This window comes from Microcebus murinus, chromosome 11 (assembly GCF_040939455.1).
Source record: "Microcebus murinus isolate Inina chromosome 11, M.murinus_Inina_mat1.0, whole genome shotgun sequence".
NCBI lineage: Eukaryota > Metazoa > Chordata > Mammalia > Primates > Cheirogaleidae > Microcebus > Microcebus murinus.
This window is the reverse complement of record NC_134114.1, coordinates 35,010,147-35,036,547: the sequence shown is the minus strand read 5'-3', so window position 1 is coordinate 35,036,547 and position 26,401 is coordinate 35,010,147. Positions and strand designations below refer to the sequence as shown.

Below are 26,401 nucleotides of genomic sequence, written 5' to 3'. Positions count from 1 at the left end.
TGAGACAGTGGTCACTTGAAGTGAGTAAACACAGCAGCAAAGATGGAAGAAGCTAAGAATGATGTTAACGGCATGATTTTCTACTTGCCAAGTATGTTTGTTTCCTGAGTCTGCCACAACAAAGTGCCACAAACTGAGTGGCTTCAACAATATAAATGTATTGCCTCCCGGTTCTGGAGAGTAGAAATCCAAAATCAAGGTGTTGGCAAGGTTGGTTCCTTCTGAAGCCTGTGAAGGAGAATCTGTTCCATTCCTCTCTCTTAGCTTGTAGTCGTCTCAGGTGTTCCTTGGTTGGTAGGTGGTATTCTTCCTGTGTCTTCATATCATTTTTCCTCTGCATATTTCTCTGCCTATTCATATGGCAATCTTTTTTATAAGGACACCAGTCACATTGGATTAGGGGCCCACATTAGTCCAAGATGACCTTATCCTAACTTTAATTACATCTGCAGTAACCCTATTTTTTAAAATCATTTTAAAAGTTTAATTGAAAGCATTTGCAAAATCAAAACACACTTACATGATAAAAACTCAACACAATACACAGGTCGAGAACCCTGTTTTTAAATAAGGCCATATTTTCATATTTTGAGTTACTGGGTCAGGACTCAAAATTCAATATATGAATTTTGAGGGGACACAATTCAACCCACAACATCACAGATGATCTAGTTTCAGATAATGCTGAATTCTCACTCAAGCTGTTAATAGCAGAAACTAATGCTGCATTTCTGATATGGCACCGCCACCCGAAGGAACCAACTAGCTTGATTACATTGCCCCCTTCAATTGTTGGAAAGGACAGTGATTTCTTTTAACAGAAATATATATGTCTTCTGTGTTTGAGTTTGTCTTTCCTTCTTGCAGAGTCTGAGTCTGCACCTCTCCCTCGTGGCTAATTGTTTGATCCACTGACCCAGAATTCCACACAACATTATAACAGGCCAAGAGATTCATTTTGTAACAAAGGAGGTGCAGCAGTGGGCGGCTGACCATGGGATCCACTGGTCCTATCACATCCACATCACGCAGAAGTTGTCAGTTTGAAGGAGGGACAGAATGGCCTGTTGAAGACATAGTTGAAGTGACAGTTCAGAAGTGACACTTTGGGAGGATAGAGGGCCATCCTTCAGGACACTGTATTCTTTAAATCAACATTTATATGAGCTCAGTATCTAAGCAGTGGAAATTAGGAAATTTGTGTTTCCTATCCCAACTCTGGGTTCTGTGGATTTAAAGTTTCTGGCTCCCAAAAAGGACACAATTCCACCAGAGAATACAGAACGAGTCTCATTAACTATAAGATAGAACTGCAGACAGTTTGCCCTCATTATCACAAAGAACTGAAAGGCAAGAAGGAAAGTCATCATCTTCACAGATTTGGTGCTCAAGTTCACATTCATGGTAGATGGACTGAGAAGGGCATGGTGACCAGGAGCTCAGAACCCCCCTGGAATTACGTTACACAAATTTTATGATTATGTTACAGAAAACTTTACCTATGCCCTCTGAAAGTTGTTGAAAAATTAATAAATAAAAGGCAAATGAGGAAGTGGCATATCAATCTATTATTGTGATCAGGGGAGAACTATAGAGTGATTGCCCAATATTTCAATGGGATATAGGTGTTTATATATCTTATTTTTTTAGAGAAAAGGGACATGGGGAAGTGTGAATGATTTTAAAGGAGTAGTAAATGATTTTAAGGGGAATTTAATGGGTTTGAAGAACACACAATGGCCTGGGACAAAGTCCGTTGGGCCTGCAGAACAGACAATGGTTTGTGACGAAGTCTGTCCAGTTGTGTTGACAGACTTCAGCCTTTCTGTGATAGAGTTTAGTTAATGAAAACTCCTGGAAGGGACCAGAATTAATTGTTTTTTGTTTGTTTGTTTTGGTCAGGTGTGGACTTTAGACAGATAAGGTATCTTCAGAGAATAACGTTATCCTGTGTGTGCTTTGGGAGAGAGAGCCTTGAGAGATGAGGGTGGGCAGGTGGGCGGGAAGAACAGAGAGAATTTGAGAGACTTCCTTCAGCTCAGAACATCAAAATGTCATAATTTGGGGCATGAGTTTCTGAGCCCCAACAGTAGAAAAGGAAGATCATGTGTGTTGAATGTGCTGCCAAGACAAGGTGCTGTGTGGCAGGTACTCCAGCTCTTCCTACTCACTTGCCTTTTCTGATACATTCTAATTCACACAGTTCCCATCATCAGAGAAAAAGAGTCATCTTGCATTTGTAATTGTAGACATTGTGCTATAAACTATGTCCCAGATAGGACAAACTTTAGATCTAACTAAATGTTGATTAGAATTGAAACCTCCCCTTAAACTCAACTAGTCAAGAATTGGAAGAATTTTCCACAGACCAGCTCCTGGCTCCATACATTTGCAACCCGATATCTTCCTCACTCTATACTTACTTCTGGTGCTAAGTGACACCAGAGTATCAGGACCTGGTCTTCAGCACTGTACTACTGTACCTCATGTTGGAATGCTCAGTCCCAGTGCTGGGTGAGCAGAAGTTCTGTATATCTCGAAGCCTTTTCTACACTTGTGTGGCTAGAAATAACTTGTCTCTATACAAAGGTGACTGAAAAACAAAAATTGTTATAATAAATTCCTAATAAATGTGCCTTTAACTTACTCTTATCATGCCATTTGACATGTGATGAAGTATGATTAAAGGGAAGTTGGAGCAGAAATATATGGTAGTATTGAACAATTTCAGTTAAAATAGTTTATTTCAGTAAACGTTACAGAAGCATATGGCAAATGAACATATTACTAGCTCCTCTCTCAGGATCTTAGAATACACCTGTATAAGTCAGAGGTGTGTGCACTGGAAATGAGTGGAAGGTTTACTATGTTGGGGAAGTAACTGATTTTGTTTCAAAGACTAAGTATGAAGAAAGGTTGCCTGTTGATAGTGGGGAGTACAGGTGTTAGTATTTCACAGGTTTAAGGCTTCTTGTCATATTTTGAAAATCTTCCTGTTTGGAGGGAAATTTGCATATTATGAATCCTACCTTCCCCCATTGAGATTAGAACTCAAATGCCCAGCCTCTCTTCTGCTAACACTCAGGCAGGTAACCTAAACTTCAACCAACAGACACACCTCAGTGAGACTGATCTAGTGATGAGCAAAGCAGTGCTCCCATTTTGCTGGTGTAGGTGGCAGCAGGAATTACAGGTGCAAGTCCCAGATTACAGGTGACATCAGTGAGGGAGGCAGTAGTGGATGTGGAGCATTGAGTCCCTGGCATCTCACGATGAAGAAGGCACCAGTGGTATCCATGTCAGGCAAGTTTACTGCAGGTTTTTTGGTGTTCCTGGAGTTTTATACTTGAGTTTGTTTCTTCAACAATCTCAAGTAGTATCTAAACACCTTTAAGAGATTATATTTCTGGCTGAACTAGTCAGACTGGATTTTGTTGTCTGAAACAAAATTTGTACATCATACTTTAGCATAAAAAAGTACTTACCATAACTAATAATAAAACAAATACAAAGTAAACTGCAAATTCATGCCCTTTTACATCTGATTGACAAATATTAAAAATTTAATCTGTAAGCATTGGTATCAGGAAATGGGCCCTCTTTTTGGTGAGAATGCAAACTAATACAATTTTGAAGGAATATTATGTGACAATATCTGTCAAAATTTAAAACAAAAATATCTTTTGACAGAGAAATATCATTTCTACAATTATATTCTACTTATGCATTCATATGAACCACTAAGAAATGTACAATGATAATAATTTTTGAATTAGTTGTATGTAAATGGAGAGCATCAAAATTAATGTAAATACAATCAATTGGGAAGCGGTAAACACATGGTTAAACATCCACAGAATAGAATAATATTTAGCTGTTTTAAATGGAAAAGGTCTTTATGGAAATCCACAGACACATTGTTAAAGTTTAAAGTATAAAGTATAAAGCTAGGTGTGGGGCAGTGAGCACAGAATATCACCATCTGTAGAAAAGAAATGAGTAAGCAGAAATGTTTGTAAAGATTTGGAATATCCCTTGAAGAAGGCAGCAATGATAAACATCATCTCTGGGGGAAGGTTGGTAGATACTCCAGGAGATGGATACTTTTCAAAGTATATCTGTTTGTAGCTTTTGCGTTTCATGTTTTCATTCATCTGTACAAGAAATCACTATGCAATGACAGCTGTGTGTTGAATACTATGGCACATGGGACATAAAAGTAAAGCAGATACTGTCTCAGCATTTGGGGGGTTAATTGATAGAGATAAAAGTAATGATTACAGCATAATGTGTTAACAGCTGGGATAAGGATGTATACAAGGTGCTGTGGAAGCCAGAGAAGAAGCTTTTGAAGCCAGACAATCAGAGAAGCTTTCTGGAGAAAAGTACACACAGAAATGAAATAGAGGACTGGGCAGCAGAGCTATAGGCAAAGCGATTCCAAACATTACAAAAAGACGAAGAGAAAGAAAATAATCAGAGGTAAAGCTAGTGAGTCACATAAGAGTCAACTTTGGGAGAACCTCACGTATTTGTGGATAAGTAGAGTTTCGATGGCAGAAGATGTTGAAAAGTAAGAGAAAGAGTTACTTAAGGCTCATGCCTTGAAAGCCCTCAGATATTGGTCATTATGTTCACAGCAAAGGTAAGTCATTAAAGCCAGGAGGTTGAAGGAGAATTCTGCATGGAGATAGAATGGGAATTCCAAGGCACAATATAAGGCTTTATATTTAAAATAAGGTAAACCACAGAAAGCCCTGGAATAGACAGATATGCATTCAGCTGCAATTGTTCAAAATAACAATGCCATAACTAGTAGTTAATATTATTATTGTTTTGCATAAGGTTGGAGATAGACATCTCAGGGTTGGTACAGCAGCTTGATGATGTCAACGAGGAACCAGGTTCCTTTTTTCCTTTTTTCTCTACTATTAGAAATGTTGGCTTGTCACATAATTGCAGATTTGCTATTGCCAATCCAGGCATCATGGCAAGAAGGAGGCAGGGAGGTGAGGCAAAAAGTTTTCTCAATTTGCAGCTTTTTTCCTCTATAATGAGGAAAATCCTCTACAGAAGATTTGCTCTTATATCTCATTGTCTGTGCTCCCCTGCTAGACACACCATTGCTATGGGGGATGAAATTAGACTCATTAGTTTAGGCCAGTTTATGATTGATCCCCTGGGGTGTAGAAGAAAACTTTCATCCTTGAGATCAAGGATTCTGCATAGATTGTCTACACAACTTATGATAATATAATAAATTTAGGGTATGTTACCCGAGAAGGAGGACAAATGACTGCCAGTTAGTCATAGGTTCCAATTTAGAAATGATACAACCCGCTGAGTAGCTCTGGAACTTTTCATTAATTCTGCTTAATATCATCAGAGCTGACTGGAGTACTGTCTTCATTTTCCTTTCATACTCATTCCTGACCTTGTTAAAGTATAGAACCATTTTCTTGCAGTGTAACTAGAGTCACACCTGAGGGAAACTCTGTATTAGTTTTCTATTGCTGCATAACAGATTACCACAAATTTAGTGGCTTAAAAAAACATAGAATTTATGCTCAGACAGATTCCATGGGTCAAAAATCCAGTTACTGTTTCCTTTGCTCAGGGTCCAAAAGGCTGTAATGAAGGTGTTAGTTGGGGCTGCAATCTCATTTGAGACTTTGGGGCTTCTTCCAAGTTCACTGGTTGTTGGCAGAATTCAATTTCTTGGGTTTGTAGGACTGAGACACTTAGCTCCTGGAGGTTATGCCTTTCCAAAGGCAGTTCATAATGTGGCTGTTTCCTTCTTTAAGGCAAGCAGGAGGTTATCTCTCCTAGCAGGAATTTCTCTGTCTAGTTGTTTAAAATGGAGTCTTATCAAATGTAACTTAATCAATATAGTGACTACTCCATCAAATTCACAGGCCTGCCTACCCTCAAGAGTAGGAAATTATACATGGCATGGTACCAGTGGGCAGTTTCTTGGGGGCCATCAAAGAATTTTGCTTACCATATCCCAGGATTTGTATTTGTATTTTTTGGTTTGTTTATTTTCCACTAAGGGTCACTTATAAATTCTCACCTTTGTTTCAGTACTCTATATACAGCTATCTGACATGTGTTCTTCTCCAGTAATCTTTATATTCAAATATTATTTTCAATAACAAAATCCCATATCCACATTTACACTGTCATTTCCACATCTTCCCAACACCCTGTAACACACTTTTCATTCAATAACAGTTTATCTACTAAATGGAAAGAAAACGAAAATATTTTTATAGTGTTTTTTCACAAATGCAACACAAATTTTAGTGAAAGAAAAGTTTTTCCTATGCAAACTTTTTAATAAATAAAAGCAGAATACACCAAAAATATTATTTATAGAACTATTTGCAGTTACTAAAAAGAATTGTAATCTCACTTGGAAAGAAGATAAAATTCACACAACAAATTAAATAGCAATAAAATATTTAAATCGAAATTTAAACCCGCAATGAAGGTCAAACCATAAGGTTGTAAACTATTAATTGTCAAATTAATCCTAAAGACAATATGAATTTAGAGGACAGTGTTTGTATATTTATTGTAGTGACACAAGCTACCCAAAACTTAATGGCCTAAAATAACAGCAATTTTATTATACCTCACAATTATGCATACCAGGAGTTTGGGCAAAGCTTATCTGGGCAACTGTTCTGTCCAAGGGAAATCAACTGGATCATTGTGTGGTATCCAGGTAGGGGCTTGCCTTGTCTGCAGGTTCCAAGATAGTTCCAAAAGTCTGGCACCTCACTGCTCCTTGGTCTCTTTCTCTTTTTCTGTATGGCATCTTATTATTCAGAGCTGTTAAAAGAATCAAAATGGAGGCCACAGTTTGGATCTACCCCTAAGTCAACCATATATAGCCATATAACGGAAACTTAAACTATTCTGATTTCCCAGAAATGCAAGCTCTAACCATAACAAAACCTAAGCTTTTCTTCCTTGTCAACAGGATAAAAACAAACCAATCAGCTACAGACAAATAAGCTTATACAGCTCTACTTGCCCTAAAAGGAATGTGAGTTTATAGTAACTAATCACAATAGAGATCATTGTACTTCCTCATCAATGTTCTATAGGCTGTGCTTTAACTCTTGTTAGTGAGAGCTTCTTATCACTTTCAGTCTGAGGTCTCCTGGTTTGTGAATTGTTCTTTTGTATGCACAATAAGCTGTTACATTCCTTTTTTACTTCATCTGATTTTGTTTTTAATAGTTTCTGGTGTCAGAAGTGAGATCCAAAGAAAACCCTTGATAAGCCTCCCAAGGCAGGTGAGTAATCAGGTGTCAGTACCCACAGAGCCCTTGCACTCACTGCTTTCCTGCTCACCAGGAAGTTCAAGGGTAAGTTGCTCTCAGATCCAAGATCTGCTCTCTGCATTTCAAGCTCTTCAACTTTATTATGCATACCTGTGCTTTGTTGAGCATACTTGTACCTTGTTGAAGTTTCTTGGTAAGTCATCCTTCTGTCTGTAAGGGGAGAAAAACTGTTATTATCTGTGTTTCTGGACAGTAGTAGAATTACCAGGCTCCCTATACATACATTCATTTTAGGAAATCTGAGGCAAAGAAGGTTCCATCTGGTCCATGACCCCTTCCCTTCCTCTGTCTGAAATTCCTGCTTCATATATGTATACCACTATGGATCAAGATCTTGGGCCTTTTTGGAAAAATGGGTGAATTTTACAAAGGATAATTTGGGATTGCAGTGGCAACTTAGGGTAACCTTCAACTTAGATAAAATAGTTCATTTTTGGGATGCCATTGAAAAAGGAACTGAAACTTCTCAGAGACAATGGAATGCACTCATTGATTGCTATGTAGAGGCTTCTAAAAGACAGAATGACTTACAATAGCCTTTATAAAAGAATCTCCTCAATGCACGAATAATTTAAAAGCTAAAACTCAGGCTGACTCTACAGATCCTCCTGTGGATCCCTCTGCTCCTTTTTTTTATCCTCCACTGCCTGATTATTCTGAACCTACTAAACCTCTTGATCTCTTGCCTTTTCCACTTTAACCTCTGCAACACTAGCTTCCTTTAAAAGTTAGCCCCACAAATGAGCCAGGAGTACCTGTAATAGCTGAATTTAAACCTTGGTCTTGCACAACTCTGAGCCATTATAAAAGATTTTTGTGATCCAAAAGGCATCAAACCAAATTTATACAAGAATTAAAAATTCTCCTAGGAACCTATGATCCAATGCTTTCAATTTGTATCAATTCATCCACATGACAGTAGGCACAGGAGATAATTGAAAATGTCTAGAAAAAGCCTGTTGGAATAATCCTACTAGATATCTTGAGGATCTTACTAAGGATTTCTTTAAATAGAGAATACAAAGTGCCAGAAAAAATGGGCCAACAACTATTAGAAGCTATCCATCAAGTATTTCCAATGCAAATAGACCTGGTCATAATCCAATCTTGCAAACAAAAAAGAATGAATCTGCTGTAGACTACCAAATCCACATAGAGGAAAATTTCAAACAGTACTCTGGTTTTAAAGGCCATGATGATGAAGTGGCTTCATCAGCCCATTATGTTAGTGGACTGCACACAGCGACTTATTAAAAAAAACCTAAACTAGAATGGGAGGTAACTCCTCTAACAGAACTGCAACATCTGGTAGAACAGATATTAGATTAGAAAGGACATTAGACATTAGAAAGAACATTAGATCAAAAAAGAAATCATCAGGCAGACAAACCAATGACTCTACAATTAAACAGTTGCAGAGAACTTGACATATCTTTTAAATACTTAATCCCAATTTTGCCCTTATTGATAGAGACACCTGTGGTTACCAGAGGCAGAAGGAGCGTTGACAAAAACACTGCCCTGTGCTAAAGATGAGGAAACTGGAGCAACCCTCGCATCCTTTCAACAGCTCTCAGTGTTGATGGGGCTCCAAGGAACTACCTAGTAAGCTACTTCCAACAATTTCTTTAAGTCAATGAGGAGAAACCAAACTTAAATTAAATGGAGCAATTTGTACTGTGTTGGTAGACACCAGAGCAATTCTTTCTACATTAAACATTAAACTCCACTATGATATAGCAAGAACGACCTCAGTGTAATAAAAATATCTCAGTGGTAAGGCTTTCAAATTAAGTTCAAAGAGTTCCTTTATCAGAACTCCTAACTGTCACTCTTGGCCCTTTTTTTTAGAATGATGCCTTCCTACTATGTGATACTGCTCTTGTGAATCTTCTGGATAGAGATCTGTTTTCCTAATTGGGAGGGCCCATAAAATTCTCCTCTGGAAAAATAACCTTAGAAAGCTGAGATTTATGACACTAAAACATTGTGGATTCTCCAGGCCCAAATTGACTGTTCTAAGGAAACTTAAATTACATAAATGTATAAATATGCACCTTTCTGAAATTTCTGATGCTCTATGGGTTTCTTCTTCTGGCCATGGGAAAAATCAAAAACATTGAATCCACTAAAATTCTGATTGACCCTTTTATTCAACTGCTTCCTAAGTTATCTCAACAATACACTCTGGAGTCTGAAGCAATACAAGGACTCAGTAAGATAGTAGAGGACCTAATATCCAGGAATAATTATTCCATGCACTAGTCCTTGTATTAAATAATACTCTTATCTTACCTGTCAAGAAATCCTATGGTCAGGGATGCAGATTTGTACAGGACCTTAGACCTTAGAGCTATAAAGAAAATTGTAATACCAAGATACATAGTGGTACCAAATCCAAACACTTTGTTAGCAAAGGAAACAACCAAATCTAAGTGATTCACAGTAGTAGACTTATATTCTGTATGTATATATGTGTGAGTGTGTGTGTGTGTGTGTGTGTATATATACACATATATATAACAATTTCTATAGACAAAACTGCCAATATTTGTTTGTTTTTACTTGGAAAAATCAACAATGTACTTGGACAGTAATTAATAATTTTTTTTGTTTGAGACAGAGTCTCGCTTTGTTGCCCAGGCTAGAGTGAGTGCCATGGCGTCAGCCTAGCTCACAGCAACCTCAAACTCCTAGGCTCAAGCGATCGTACTGCCTCAGCCTCCCAAGTAGCTGGGACTACAGGCATGCACCACCATGCCTGGCTAATTTTTTCTATATATATTAGTTGGCCAATTAATTTCTTTCTATTTATAGTAGAGACGGGGTCTCGCTCTTGCTCAGGCTGGTTTCAAACTCCAGACCTTGAGCTATGCGCCCGCATCGGCCTCCCAGAGTGCTAGGATTACAGGCGTGAGCCACCGCGCCTGGCCAGTAATTAATAATTAATAATCGAGCTTTAACCAAGGCTAACTCATACTTCCTACAAGTTTACATCAGTATTTGAACACTGCAATTTCCTAGAAGTTCTACCTTGATTCAATATGCGGATGATGTGCTTCTTTGTTCTTCAACTGAAGAGGACTCAGAAATTGACTTAATATACCTGTTACAACAACTGGCTTATAAGGGCCATAAGGCCTCTTGAAATAAGCTTTGACTTTCACAAGAAGTACATTATCTAGGTTGTGACTTCTCTGCAAAAGGAATCTTTATATCTCCAGAAAAAATAAATACTATCCAAAATTATTCTCAACCTGTGACTAACAGGCAATTAAAAGGATTCCTGGGACTTATAGGATATTATAGGTCCTCTTCCTGGCCTCTCCACTCTATAAACTAACTGAAAATAGCGCATAGTAACCTTTTCTTTGGAAGACCAAATATAAAGAGGCCCTTACTGAACTAAAACAGGCTTTGTAAAATCCTCCTGTCTTAGGCTTATATTAAGCCCTTCACTTGTTTGTTCATGAATGAAACTATCAGGCTCTGGAAGCCCTTACTCAAAACATGGTGGACAAATAGACCCACAGTCCAGTATAGCCTACAGGTAGGTCTGGTAGCCACAACATATTCAAATTGCTTAAAGACTGTAGCGGCAAGTGCCAACATTGCAGAATTGCAGAATTCTCTTCAGAACTTGTTCAAGGCAACAGCTTATGTGTACAGATTTCTCATGCTATAGAAAGCTTGTGAAATATTAAATGTACCCAGCATTTCTCACCCAGCTGGCGAATGTCCTACGAGATTCTGCTCCTGTCACCTTCAAATCTGCATATTCTTTGCTACAGCTCTTTAAATTCTGCTACCCTCTTACCTTTACCTGATGAAGGAGAGACTCATAGCTGTGTCAAATGGATTTCTCAAAAACTTGACTCCCAGATTGGATTTAAAAGAAACCCCATTAGCCAATCCAGAACTGGAGCTCTATGTTGATGGCTCCTACGCCAAAAATTCTGAAGGAAAATAACAAGCTGGGTATGCAGTTACGATCCAAAATGAATTATTATAAAGAGGAGTTCTTTCAAAATTCAATTCAGCCCAAACTGTAGAACTATTTTCCCTTATCTGAGCCTGTAAAATAACAAAAAAAGACTGTAAATATCTATTCTGATGCCAGCTGTGCTTTTGGAATAGCCCATGATTTTGGTGTGCTATAGAAACACAGGGGATTCTTAATGTCAAATAATGCCTATAAAGAATGGGTCTCAGATTGCTGATTTTCTCTCTGTATTACTGTGGCCTTTGGGAGTAGCCATCATAAAAATTGAAACTCATATTCACAGAAGATACCCTGAGTATCAGGGAGATGACATGGCTGATTTCCATGCTAAAGCTCCACCAAAAAACTATCTCAACTATACCCTTGAGTAAAATCCATCCAAAGGACATAAAATAAATTCAACACTTACCAGAATGGTAAAAATATGCCTTAGAAACTGAAAAAAAAAAAAAAAAAAAAAGATTGCATGAGTAAGGAATGTAAAATAGTTAAGGAATTCTGGGAGTGCCCAGACAGCTGTGAGGTACTTCCTGAACCCCTAAAGTTGCAACTCCTCTGAGCTTTCCATAATTTTACTCATCATAGAGTTGATTAAATGATTCAAACTGTTATAAAATATTGGTGGGGAGATGCTTCAAAAGTAGCTAGGCTTGACTATAATCAGTGCCTGATTTATCAAGCCCATAATCCTAGAACGACCATTAAAGTGTCCCTAAGAATAACTCACTCACTATCACAACCATTTGAGCACTTGAAGATGAACTTTGTTCAATATCCACCTTGAACTTCTGGTTCCAAACTAGCAGCATAGAAGTAAACTGGCTTCCCTCCTTCTTTCTCCACTCCTCCCAGGAAACTAAAACTAAATATACAGTACTGAGGTTATCACCAGAAATATCCTAGAACTCAAATATGCAAATGAGACAGTTCCTGGGGCCACAAAAAAGTGAAAAAACTCCTAGGATACAAATTAGCTTTCTAAATGCTTAACTTTCTAAGTCAAATTCTTAATTTGGAATTTTTCATACACAAAGAAACCCCCTCCCCCTCAAAATGAATTTCTTGTGAGTTTCCAAACTCAGTTATACAGAGTAGTTTTGGATTTCATTCTTTCTTTAGAGCACTGTTCCCTTGACTAGATGTGTCTGGATTATAAAGATCATGCATCTGTATTTCTATAGTTCTTGAAAAGAATTTTAATGAAAATGTAAATTCTTTTCAAGAGATACAATTTTCAGTGAATTGAACACAGTTCTACTCCAAATGGGAGAGTTCTTGATACTTTAAGCTTGGCAAGGAGCCTGCATTCCTATTAGAGAAAAATGCTGTTTTTATGTCAATAAGTCAGGAATTGTAGCCCCAAATTGTAGAGATCTGAAAGATAAGGTCCAAGTATTCCACCAGATCAGGGAGGCACAATCAATTGATCTAGTTAGTTGGTTAAATATCGGCTTTTAGGGACTTAGATTCAGAGTATTTTTCAAGTTCTTGGTATTATCTTTCTATTATCATATTAATAATCTCCCTTGTACCTTATGTTCTCTCAAGAGTCTTAAATGCTTGTTGGTAGCCACTGACTTGTCACATGATCTCCATAAAGGATGGAACAACAAAAACGACATGAATATGAATCACTGGAAGAACCTACTGGAATCCTGGTTTGTCATCTTCAGATGACCACGAAGAGAGAAACAACATGTGGTGATAGAAAGTGACACCTAATACTTGTCTCATTCTCAGTTCAACTGAGAGAATGACCAAAAGGTGGGAATTATTATAGTCAAAATCGAGGCCACAGTTTAGGTATAACCCTACGTCCACCACCATAGCCATATAACTGAAACTTAAGCTATCTTGATTTTTCTGGAAATGAGAGCTCTAACCATAAATAAAACTTAAACTTTTCTTCCTTGTCAGTATGATAAAATTGAACCAATAAGCTACAGTCAAATATGCTTATACAGCCCTATTTGCCCTAAAAGGAGTGTAAATTTTTAATATTCAAGCACTATAGAGATCAATACACTTCCTCATTGATGCTTTATAAGCTATAATTCTTGTGAGTCAATCTTCTTCACCACTTTTGATTTGAAGACTCCTGGTTTTTGAACTGTTCTTTTGTACATATATACAATAAACTCTCATATTCCTTTTTATTAATACTCGATCTGATTTTATTTTGACAGGATCCTCCATGTAGTTGGGCTTCTCACAGCATGCTGGTTTCAGGGTAGAACAGTAGTACTTCTTACCTAGCAGCTGTCTTCTAAGAGCAAGGGTTTCAAGAGAAAGGAAGTGGAAACTCTTGTGGTCTGGAGCTGGAAGCCCAGGCAGTGTTACTTCAGCAATATTTAGTAGGTTAGAGGAGTCACAGAGCCCACTCAGCTGAAGGGGAGAAAATAGAAGACCCTCCTTCCCCCTCAATATACCTTATGATAAGGAGAATATCAAAGTGTTTGTGGCCTTATTTATTTAATCATGGAGGGAAAGGCCAATTAGGACCAGAAAGATCAGATAAACCTATACAGGAAAGTTAGTAGATAAGCTGGTTTTTAAAGGATATGGAGCATTTGAAAAAGTGGAATGTGAATAAGGCCAAGAAAAAAAAAATCATATACCTCAATATAGAACAGTAACAATGGTGAAAAGACTTTTAAAATGCTTGGCAAAACAAGAATTATATTTCTTTCTCAACTTGTTTTGCTCTAACAACAAAAGCAACAGTGGGAATTAGCATTAATTTGGGCAAGTCACTTTTTCCTGTTCACAAACAGGCTGATTCAACTGACAAGAAAATTTTTCTTTAAATAAGATCAGCTGATTTGAAGAAGGGTGCATTTGTGGCTAAGGATTTTATAGGACTAATTGGGAAAGGTCAATCAGAGTTCCGTTTGGTCTGAGAAGTGCTTACTGTTAAAACTCTACCTTGTATAGGGAAATGTTTGCAGTTAGTACTGAGACAGGATGCAGTGCAGCAAGACAGGGGTGTGATTTAAACAGCCATCAGTTAGGCAATTTGGGTTTAGCAGGCCCTGAGCGGTTCATAGTATGTAAGTTTTAGTCCTTCAAGGCCTCTTATAAGGCTTTGTTCAAAAGGTTTAATCATCGTAACCATAATTTTCAGACTGAGAAGAAGCTTTCTTTAGATTTGTAGTTCACATATAAATAATTCTCTGTATTAATTAGTGTGTGTGTGGGGGGTGTGTACATATGTTCTTTGCAGTACATCCAGCCTATTTTGAACATAGTGTCTGGACTTGGGAGATAATATTGTTGAATGAATTGTAGCACTTGTGTTCTCTCGTGACCAATTCGAATAACCTACATTCTTTTTGCAAAGTTTGTGCATATAATACTAAAGCAGAACCAGAGGAATGTTTTAGTAATGTATACCAATTAAAACTTAACCTTTGCTGTCTGGAGTAAGCATAGTTATTGTTAAACAGTTCAATTTTCAAAATTTGTATCTAACATTTTTTTTCAATCTTGTTCTTTGACACTGATACCTTTTGAATCTATGAATGTCAAAGCTGACTTTCAAAAAATAAAGGAGGGAACAAAGCTCATGAGAAAGACTTTAAAAATATCTTTTTAAAAAGATATTTTTAAAAAATATCTTTTAGATATTTTTTATCTAAAAAATATATAGATAACATTCTGGAGAGTCATCAAATCTCAATGTGTTTTTATGTTACAATGTAGATTCCTCCTCCCTTCGCAGATAAAGCACTAGATTTTAGTTGTTTTTTTTTCTAGTTCGGGGCATTGGAAACCCCAAGCCACAGCCTTGCTGCTTAAGAGGACGGCATTATCTTAGACGATGTTCCAGTTTAACAAAGGTCCACATCTTTGTGCAGTTTACACAGTATCTACTTTCGTTAGGTTTTGTTTCTTGAGCTCTGGGTGGCTCCCCAAAAGCTGTTAGGCTAAGCATACAAAAGTAAAATAAAATCAGACACACTGTGGGGACTTGGGAGTCTGAAACCTTAATCTGGAGAGAATGAGTTAAGTCTTCAGAGACTGGAAGAGAGGGTGTGCGTGTTTGGTAGGCAGAGCAAAGAAAGATTAGTCCAGGGTGTCGGGGCAGCTGGATAGAATCTTATACTCCAGCGCAAAAACAAGCGTTTTTAATAAGAAAGCCCAAAGACGTTCGGGAGAAGGGGAGCAGAAGTGTCCTTCACGTTCTCCTCCGTCCCAGCAAAGTAAGTAAGTGAATCCCGCCTCAGATGAACTGCAAAGGCTACAACCTCTCGCTGAGGAGGTGGGCCAGGCGTCACCTGCACAGCCACTTCAGCGAGCTCCAGGTCCGACCTGCCGGAGCCCAGAGGGCGGAGGCCCGAGAGGATGCGGCCGGAGGTTGCACCGCACATCCGGGCGCGCCGGAGCCGGCGGCGGGCTGCATAATTGATGGAGGGCCGGGCGCGGCAAGAGCCTCTCGGGGGAACAGGGCAGGCAGCCCGGCCCCTCCCACTCCGCCTTTTCTCGCGCGTCCTGCCCCCGGGACTGGCAGCGGGCGCTGGGCCACCGGCGAGCGTTCACCGGGACTCCGGGCCCCGACGGCAGCGAGCCGAGGGCGCAGCCTGCAGGAGAACCGCGGCGGACCCTCGAGAGCCATGCGTGCCGTCCCTGGCCTGCGGGGGCCCCGGGGGCCGACGCCCGGGCTGCTCTCCTTCCTGTGCCTCCTGGCCGCGGCGCGCCCGAGCCTGGCGGACGGCGGCGATCCAGGTGGGACGGGTGCAAGGGCCGGGCGGGGAGCGCGGAGGGCGCGCGGGGAGGAGAGCGCGAGGCTCGGGCCCCGCGGGCGGAGGGCATCGCGGGGCCGGGGTGGAGGGGCGAGGGGCGGGGATGCTGGCGAGGGCGGGCGGCGGCCTCCCATTGGCTGCGCTTGGGTTACCTAAGCTGAACCTGGGCGCTGGGGCGGCTCGCGCTCCTCGGCTCTTCGGGGTGAATCTGGAACGAACAGCGCCCCGCGAGTCAGGGCATTGGTACAGGGCAGGGTCTGGTTTCTCCTGGGAACAGGGCGAGGGGCTCGTGGGTGAGTGCGGGGACCAGCCCGCGACTTTGGCCTGCCGTAATGTGGCACGATTTCTGGAAGCCACATCCCCTGAGGCCTACTCCCTTCATTTGAGTGGAATGGATAGTAAGGCCCAAGTATGACCTCTTTTTTTCTTCCTAGCAGGTGGGTTGGCTTTCGGGGTGGGGTTAGGGGACAAAAAAATCGTAACCCATCCACTAACCAAAGCCCTCACATCTTACAGGATAACGTGTGTGTACACCATGGTCTTTGAAAACAAAGTTGTTGTTGGTTTCTTTTTTTTTTTTTGTGGTTGTTTCTTGTTTTTCTTTTGTTGTTGTTTGTTTATTTAAGACACATTGAGGAATTTACAAAACATTACCAGAGCCAACACCAAGTTTGCCATTTTAGCTTCACCTGTTTGTAATTATTTTTTATGTTGAGAGTATTCCATCTAACCTACTTTCTAATGCGGGTTTCTGTGTTGTAAATCTCTTAAGTGTTAGCACCCAGGGAGGGCAATAGAACACACCAGCCTCTCAAGCTGATACACAGTGGCCGTCAGTAACTGGAATGGGACATTATTCTACACAAAGTTTCCAACCTTTCCTTAGGATTTATTTTCATGAGCTTATAGCATGTAGATGTTTTGAAACATACCGTAAAGAATGAAAGATAATCAAAAGGTAAGACTATTCATTTTTTATAAATGCCTTTTAAAAACCCTAGTTGTTAACAACTTGGACAAAACATTTTGGATAACGTCAATTTCTAAATTGCCATGCCGCACATTTCTTTTCCATCATACCGCCTGTAGGGAATTGTCCAGTACCTTTTCCTCCCTCTGGGTATCTCCACTTCTTTTATCCCTGATTCACCTATCATTCCCCTCAGTGGATTGCAGTCCTGAGAACCAGTGTATTGTGGGTTAGTCCTAGAACTTTGGTTCTCCACTTGGCTAGATGTCAGAATTACCCAAGAGCTTAAAAAATAGTGATACCTGGATGCTGTCCTCAAAGTCTGTGGCTCATTTGGCCTGGCATTCAGCCTAGACATTAGGAGTTTACACAACTTCCCATGTGATTCTAATCAGGTTGAAAACCATTGCTTTGAAATATGGCTAAAGCGTGTAATGTTGGGTAGATACTTATTCTGTTGGTTTAAATTGTTATCCAGAGCAGATTTCCAAAGAGAAAAAAAAGTGGAAAACAAATGAAGTGGAATAAATGAAGGTGTAAATAAATGGGATGAAAGGAGCAGGGAATGTCTGTGTTTGTATGTGGTGTAAAAACTGTCCTTTTATCTCTACTTAAGCTAAAATTATGGAATAGTGTGTCAGATAAAAGCCATGAAGTTAGCATCTAATTTGAAGCCAGAATTAAAAATTGTCAGGCAACCTCAGCTTGTTTTCTAGATACTGTATTGAACTCTGTGAAAAGCAGTTTCCTCTTTGCTAAAGGATATTGTAAGGTTTATTGGATTTATTTTATCCAGATGCTTTAAACTGTAGACTTGAAGATAGGTGTTCTGTTAATCTAAGACTTTGAGGCAAATTTTCATGTCAAAAGTGGCTATCAATTGTCATATTTATTATATGACAACTGTGTGCCAGGCACTACGCTATGCAGTTTATAGCCCTCTGAGTTAGCTTTTATTATCCCTGGCTTTCAGATGAGGAAATTGTGGCTTAAGTTAAGTAACTGTTGAAGTCTACATATTTAAGCAGTGGAGCAGGAAATTTGGCATTGGTCAATGTAATGCATGTTTACTTAATGCAATGCTTACACACGATGCTCAGTTGTCTCTCTGAGCTAATTGGGTATGTCTGTGAAAATTTGGAACCACTGACAGAGAGCAAGCACAGTGTTTGAATCTAAATGTTTGATTTGAGCTGAAGGATATGCTGACACAGTTTAAATCCTGGGATAAAGTTAGGCACAGGGACTCACCTTGATGCTTTTAGGGTTTTTCAGAAATGTAAAATATCTTTGTAAAGGAGAAATATTACATACATTGGAATATTTAATCATCATTATTAAAAATGTTACATGTAACAAATTGGGGTAATGGGTCATATTTGTCTTTAGAAAAATATCTACCATGGAGTCACTGAAAATGATTATTTTAATTACAGAGGACCTGGCTTTTGTGCTTCCTTGATCAACCCCCTTCCCTAGTATATGCCTCTTCCCAACACAGCAGCTGCCTAGTAATATTTTTGAAACAAATGTTATTTGAGCGCCCACCTGTATCTGGCATTGTTAGTCCATATCTCAGAAGAAAGTGCTAGCAGGTTTTATCTTTCAAAGCACTTAAACTACCTAAAGAAACAAGTTAACTATAAGCCTGCCTTTAATAAGGATGTTTCTGATGTGTCAAAATTTTTATCCTAAATTTATCATCACAATAAAATTACATTATTCAAACATTTGTTAAGAATTAGTTCAGCTGACTTTTTCCTGGTCTTCTGTCACTCTCACTCCCTTTTTTCCTTTCTCCCTTCTCCCAACCATCTTTCCCTTGAATGGATCCTATAGCTATAGAGCAGGGAAGAGCAGGGAGGCATCCTTACGCGAAAAGCCCCAGATGAAGGTATCAGAGGCCAAGCCCACCAAGGATGGTGGAGTGTTGGAGCCTGAGCACAGTGAAGTGGGTTCTCCTGCAGAGGGGCAGCTTTGCACAGGGTCTTAGAGCTGAGCAAGGGCATCTGTGCAGGGGCAGCCAGACATGTAGTCTGATCCCAATCAAGGTAAAGCATGCAGGACGGTCAGACCAGCACAGGAGGTTGGAGCCTGAGCAGTGAGGGAGGACATGTCTGTGGGGGACAAGTGTGGCAGCGGTGAAAAGGATACTAGAATTCAGGTTTTTCACTAAACAAGAAGGAAATAAAGACAGTAGAGTAAGCAGAATGAACCCTGCCTGGGGTATTGGATTGCAAGTGACAGTATCAGTGTGCATTCATGCATTCATGACTTCGTCTCTTTACCTATGTTTATATCTATGTATCTATATTATATAGATATAATATATAGATATAAGCATGTGTATGTATAGAAAATATATGTCTTGCATATCATAAACACATGCATATTATATACATTATATGTATATTGAGTGTGTGTATGTATGAATATGCATGCATGTGTTCTTAGTTCTGTCCACTGAGATGGAGCAGTGATTTCCCAGTAGCTGTGAGTATACTTAGCACCCAGATCTTGGATTCTCATACCATTCTTTACTAATAGTAAATCAGGACTTCTTGGAGAAATGGATTCATGAGAGTACATCCTGACATAAGTTAATTAAATGAATCAATGGAAAATTTGATGAAGCACAAAATATTACAGTTTCATAGTAACAGTAATTACTCACAAAATTCTTAGTAATACAATGGGAAAAGAATAACTTTACAGTGGGAAAACTTGACAGACAGCACTTTAATCAAATGATCAAACTAAAAAATCATCAGTAAAGAGACCAAAAAAAAATGGTGTGTCATCTTATAGAATACAATTAGAGGAACAGAGCATCACCTCTGTGATATTCCTGCCAAATGTGCCTACCTAGAATCTAACCATGTTACAACAGAACTCTCCTAGGATTTTCAGAAGTGTCCAGGTCATGAAAGCTGCATGGAGAAACATGCAGCTAATGGCAACAAGCCATTCTGAGCTGGAACCTTTTGCTACAAAATATAGGGACTTTTGTTGAACTTTAGATGGGGTTTGAGGATGAAGTGGTGCTGCATAAATGTGCATTTCCTGATTTTAATGGCAGTATTGGGATGATGCAGGGCAATGTCCTTTGTAGGAGATGTACAGTAATGTTCTAGAGAGGTGAGGGTGATCAAGATAGCAACTTACTGTCATGTGGTTCAGGAGAAAAAATGTCCTGATCTTGAAACGTTTTTGTTAGTTTGAGATTGTTTGAAAAGAAACAAAGAATTCTGTCTGAGAAAGCTTGAGTTAAGGTAGGCATTAAACTAAAAGGATAACTGAGAAATGGTCATCTGTTTATGTTCTTAAGTACCATTTTCCAAAGGAATGTATACCCTTGAACAGAAACAAGTTATATGTGTTGAGGATGTTTGTCCTAAATTGTAATCTTTTGAAGTTAATTTTATATAGCTGACCTTAAATATTTCACAGGATAAGGTGAATCTTAGAAATAAACAACTTATGACAAACATACTGATGTAAAAGAACAAACCTTACTACAGTTTGTTAAAAATAAACTCTTTACTCCTAATAAAATATTGTCACTATTCAGGCAAAACAAAATATCTCAGATGTTGGTATAGAAACAATAGATGTTATCTTTTAAAAGGTGTTATTCTGGGCTGGGTGTGGTGGCTCATGCCTGTAATCCTAGCACTCTGGGAGGCCAAGGTGGGCGGATAGTTTGAGCTCAGGAGTTTAACACCAGCCTGAGCAAAAGGGAGACACCCCTTTCTACCAAAAAAATAGAAAAAATTAGCCAGGCATGGTGGCGCATGCCTGTAGTCCCAGCTACTCGGAAGGCTGAGGCAGAAGGATCACAGGAGCCCAGGAGTTTGAGGTTGGTGTGAGCTAGGCTGACGCCATGGCACTCTAGCGGGGGCAACAAGACTGAGACTCGGTCTCAAAAAAATAATAAAAAATAAAAGGTGTTATTCTTTTCATTGAAGATAGCATTTTTTGGCATTTTTAAAGTTATTAAGATTATCGTAACTAATGTGTTCCTAATTTAAAACCAGAATCTTTTTTATAGCTTTATGGTTATACAGTTCTAAGAATCTGAAAGGGAATTTAAAGATCTCATTTGATTGATCTTGAAATGCAAAGTGCTTTCATAACATAGCCAAGAGCAGTGATCTGGCTAATAGCTACAACTGGTTTCCTGGTTTGCATTTCAGCACTCTGTCCAGTCCTCAAAACTAGGTCCTTGGGAGGAGGATGTGGTTGGTGGTGAAGGGTAGCAAGAAGTGCTCATGCTTTAAAATATCTGCACCTAAATTATGTATAACATGACCACAGGGCTACAGGGCTCTTTGAAGATTATTAAACATTATCATTTTGAAGAATCATGGATGAGAATGTATATCTATCCAAAATCAGGGGTTTTCAACCTTGGCATTATTGACATTTTGGGCCGGGTAATTCTTTGTTATGGGGGCTGCTACTATAAAATGTTTAGCAGTAACCCTGGCCTGTACGTATGTAGTGAGTGTATTGTTTGTTCCCCTAAAATATGTTTAAATCCTGACCTTTAGTACTTGTGAAAGTGACCTTATTTAGGAGTAGGGTGTTTGCAGATGTAATAACTTAGAATGAGGTCATACTAGATTAAAGTAAACCTTAATCCCAATGACAGTGGTTTTAAAGAAAAGAAAGGGAGATGTGGATATAGAGATACAGACACACACAGAAGGACAATGACAGAGACAGGAGTTGGAGTGATGCAGCTATAATTGCTAGCAACTACTAGGTGCTAGGCAGAGGCAGAGATGGATTGTTCCCTAGTGGCTTCACAGGGAATATGGCCTTGCTAAGACTTTGATTTTAGACTTCTAGCCTCCAGAAATGTGTACAAATAAACTTCTGTTATTTTCACCACCAAATTCGTAGTGATTTTTTAATTTGTGATAATTTGTTATGGAAATTAATACAACCTACTAAATAAAAGCAGGTGACCTTCCCCCAGTTGTGACAACCAAAATGCCTTCAAACATTGCCAAATGTCCCTTGTGGGGCAGAGTCACCCCTAGTTGAGAGCCACTGAACAAATTCCAAGTCTTATCAAAGACTAACCTAGCAAGTGGAACATTTAAAAAATCTATTGTCTTTAGAAAGAATAGACATCTTAGTTAAACTTTTGAGTTTTTAATTTTTTTAGAGTTTTATTTGGTATAAGATTTACTGTTAAAGTATCATATGACCTATATAGAGGTGATCTGAAACATGAGAATTTCCACACTGAACTTTCGAAATGTACTTTATTGCAAAATGTATTTTAATGAAAAAATCAATCCATTTCTGTTCCTCTGTGGTCAGGTTTTAAAAAATAGTTTTACAAAGCTAGTATTAATAATAATAAAAAGTGAATATCATGCTTATCATTAGACCATTTTTTAAAAAAATTGTCTATAAATGACCTTCTTATCCAATAGTTCCCATTTTGTATAATATCTAGAGTTCCCTATCTCCTGTTATCTGCCCCTTAGAAAATCTGGCCCCATCAGGATGACTCGAATTTTCTTGACAATCTTTCTTTCTTCTTTTCGTGATGCACTCTCTTTGAAGAATAATTTCCAGAACTAAAAGTAGCCTTATTCCCCTTATTTTCTTTCTCTTAGTGCAGTTAAGAACAGGGAATAGGAATGCTATATTCCTAGAATCCAGAAATAGAATTCTAAATGTATTGTTTATAGGCAATATTTTACTTGATTATTAAATAATTTAAAGCTATAACTTAGCCATATCCTGGTTTAAATGGCTTTTACAATTTGGCATGGCATCTCATGGTGTATATAATACAGCTTTTAAGAAGAAGTATATTCTGATTTCCAGACCTCCATTTTACAGATAGTGTATATTATTCATTCCTAAGTTGTAGTGTTTCTGTAATTCTGTTGCACATTTATAATTCTATATATCCGAATGTTAAAATTAAGATTTTTTAAAAATTTAAATTTAAATTATGCTTATTGATAACAATCAATATACAGATGAAAGGAATAAAGAGAATATTTATTTTAATAATATCTGCTTCTTACACCTTTTTCTTAATGAAGTCCAGACCCTTCCAAGATTTTAAAATACAATGAAGAGATTTTGTGGGGATAGGTGGTGGTGGGGTGGGTGGATTTAGATAGAATGTTTATCCTTAATTGGAGGTATAGTCGAATTTATTTCCTGATTTAAATAAAAGCAAATCCTAAAACCCAGTGCAGTTTTTAGTGTTATTTATCTTCTTTTTTCTTTCCAATTTACTTCAGTTAAATGAAGACTCCAAATGAAATATGTAAGAATATTATCTCAATATTTTGAGTGGAATTATAGCATGTTTATTTTATTTGAACATGTTAACAGCATAAATTATAAGCTCTTCTAGCAGTGCCTATTTTAAAATGTAACTTGTGACAAACATCTAAACAGAGACCATTTTGCTATTTCACATGAAACAATAATAGGTGAAAATCAGGAATTTACTCAATTCTTTGATGCAGAAGTCTCATGCTTTATCTACTCTGCAGAAGGAGAAAAAAATTCTATTAATCTCTAGAACAACTATTTGACATTACTCTTTTATGTTAGCATTTTTGCGACTACCTGTAAATGAATGCCAGGTGGAAATTTTTCAGCAATGATTAAGACAGGGGTGAGTATGATAACTTGATGAATGCATGTTATAATCTTGGCACTCATATTTATGCAACTTTTCTGATCCTCCTTTCTTTTCCCTATGAACTGAGGTTTTCAGTGGAAATATGTTGTCAAAGCCCAAGCTGAGTGTATCATATTTTGAAACCCCAAGTAACAAGTCAGTGACAGAACTTGGATTAGGTCCCAGAATTCCTGCCTCTCCATTTTATACTTCTTTTTGTGACTCAGTGTAATCCCTTCAGGGAAGTATTCAGACCACATCTGCCTGAATCTCCTGCCAATTTCTTTTAAACTCCAACGTTAGCCGAATCAGCCACCTGCCAACCATCCTCTAATTGAAAGGAATAAGGTTTACATTCTCACTTTTTAGTTAAAAATATCTGGCCTAAACAAATAACTTCTCACTCTTACTATCCTAACACCTTCTGTAGACTGCCCAGCTTTCCCCCCACCAAGGCATTTGTGTATATTGCCTCTTCAAGGGACTTTTCCAAAGGCAAAAAATCACCACATTATACATGTTCTTTTCCATTTCGGGATTGTTCAGTGGAAACTGGAACCTGATCAAGATACTTCAAAGGGAATATGAAGGTAGGGTACAGGTGGTGTCTGGTTTAGGAATGATTGTATTTTTAATATGTGAACTGGCAATTGGAAATGGCAATTGGAAACAGCTAGTATATTCTGGAACTACTCAGACTTTCCTACCTCTTGAAGCTTGGTTTCTCTTTCCTTTCCTATTCCTCCAACTGCAGTAAGCTGAGATTTTGCCCAAGGCAAGCTTAGAACCCCTTTCTCTTCTTGTTCTTATACTAGTCCCAGGTGGGCCAGTCCATACCAGGTCCTAGTGACCAGCAATGGGAACATAGCCCCAGCCTCAGAGCTCATCTCTGTGGCATTATCTTTACCTTCATTTCACCTCCAGGGTCAGGCTTCACACTGTAGCTTATGTGCCAATTTGTATAAAATATACAGGCTATTTATCATCAATGCAGTATATGAATGGGTGTTGCTCTGAAATTGTAATGAGTCTTGATCACAAGTTTGTGAGCCTAAACCCCTATCGTTATAATCCACAAAGCCCTTTAGGGTCCAAGTTTACTCAGTTTCATGCTCTCATCAGCATCAAGTATGTATCAGGTGTTCTATATATTCCCTCATTTAAGTGAAATAGAAATAAGAATGACAGAAAGCATTTTTTTTTTTAGTTTATGTCACTCTTATTGTTACTGATTGTGTGAATAATAATGAAAAAATGATGATGGATAATCTCAAAAGAATTATGGGCTTGTTTCAGGAATAAAGTGTATGGTAATAACCCTCAAGATTGTATTTTGCTCTATAGTGGGCTAGGCCAAGGAAGGAGTACTACCTAGCAAGGAAGCAAAGGTATCAAAGCTTACATTTTTGCAAGCTTCACAGAACAGATGATATAGAGCAACCCTTTCTTTCCCATCCATCCCCTTCTGGCTTTCTATCTATAAGTGAATAGCATCTACCCTGATCTTTCTGTAAAAATGTTCTCTTTAATACAACCTCGGAGTGAGCTATCCCTAAAAATGGAATTTTCATTAGGAAAATAATGTTGATGGGAGCCTTTTTAGCAGTATGTATGTGTGTGTATATGTGTGTTTCAGAGTAAAAGTAAGAAAAAGAGGGATAGAGGTGGGAGGGGAAGGAGAATATGAATATGAATGAATGAATATTGGATATGGGTGGAGGAAAGATTTCACATTCCAGATAGCCTGGGGAGAAACTTACAATGTATTTCCCTATATAATCACTGTTAGAGGGTAGCGTGATTTAAGTATAGTATTAAAGGATTATTTTATGAGAAAGTGCATTCCAACTTTCAAAGCTGTGTGAGAGGTGATTAGACCTTTGGAACACAGCCTATTGGAGAGTTACGTACTGCTAGGTACATTTTTTATTAGGCAATATTATAAAAGGCGTGTATAGAGCTAAAGCAACAAAAGCAATCACCAACTTTGATAACATTTTTCATATGTATAAGAAAAGAAAGAACTGGTAATGTAATCTTACACTAGGAATAATTTTTTGAGCAGAGTATTTAAACAAAAAGTGCAGTAAAAAAGGCTCAGGTTTAATTTACATTGAATGGGACATTTAAAGAATGCAGCCAAGTTTATGATAATAAGCTTGGGAGGTAAAGTCTGGGGCCCCAAAGTCAAAGGAACAGTAGACAGTGTATGAAAAGAAGCTTTAAGAAGAGAGACAGAGGTGGAAAGGGAAAACTTTGTTTCTTTAATGAAAGTTTTCCAAAGGAAAGAGAAGTGAAAGAAGAAACTCAGATGCTTAGAGGATTTGCCTCACTGTAACCATAGCTGGAAAACAAATAGCCTAAACTCACCATGCAATTATTTTTTCTGTATGCCCTAGTGTCCAGTGCTTTCTATTTTGAATTTTTCATGCCCTGTGTTGCAGTGTGCTTGTTCCTCTTTGTTCTCTTATCTTTTCTGCCTGTTCATGTCTTTCACTTTTCTGGCACTCTTGTCTAATTCCTCTGTGTCTATAGTTCATTTATGTTTTGTAAAGCAATTATAGTTGTAGAATAAGAAAATGGAAGTTTTTATTTTAAAAAGCCATCTGATATATATCAGTAGAGATTTTTAGGTAAAAGAAGGATGTAGAAAATCAGAAATTT

General features: G+C 38.3%; 1 protein-coding gene across 1 annotated transcript in view; it reads left to right on the top strand.

Annotated features, from left to right (window-relative positions):
• Positions 1–15,722: 15,722 nt before the first annotated feature.
• EMB (embigin) overlaps positions 15,723–26,401 on the top strand; it is a 40,970-nt gene continuing 30,291 nt past the window's right edge. Inside the window, exon 1 of the mRNA XM_012740418.3 lies at positions 15,723–16,083. Within this exon, the coding sequence (XP_012595872.2) occupies positions 15,972–16,083 (112 nt within the window). The 5' untranslated portion in view covers positions 15,723–15,971. The remainder of the gene's footprint in view (positions 16,084–26,401) is intronic.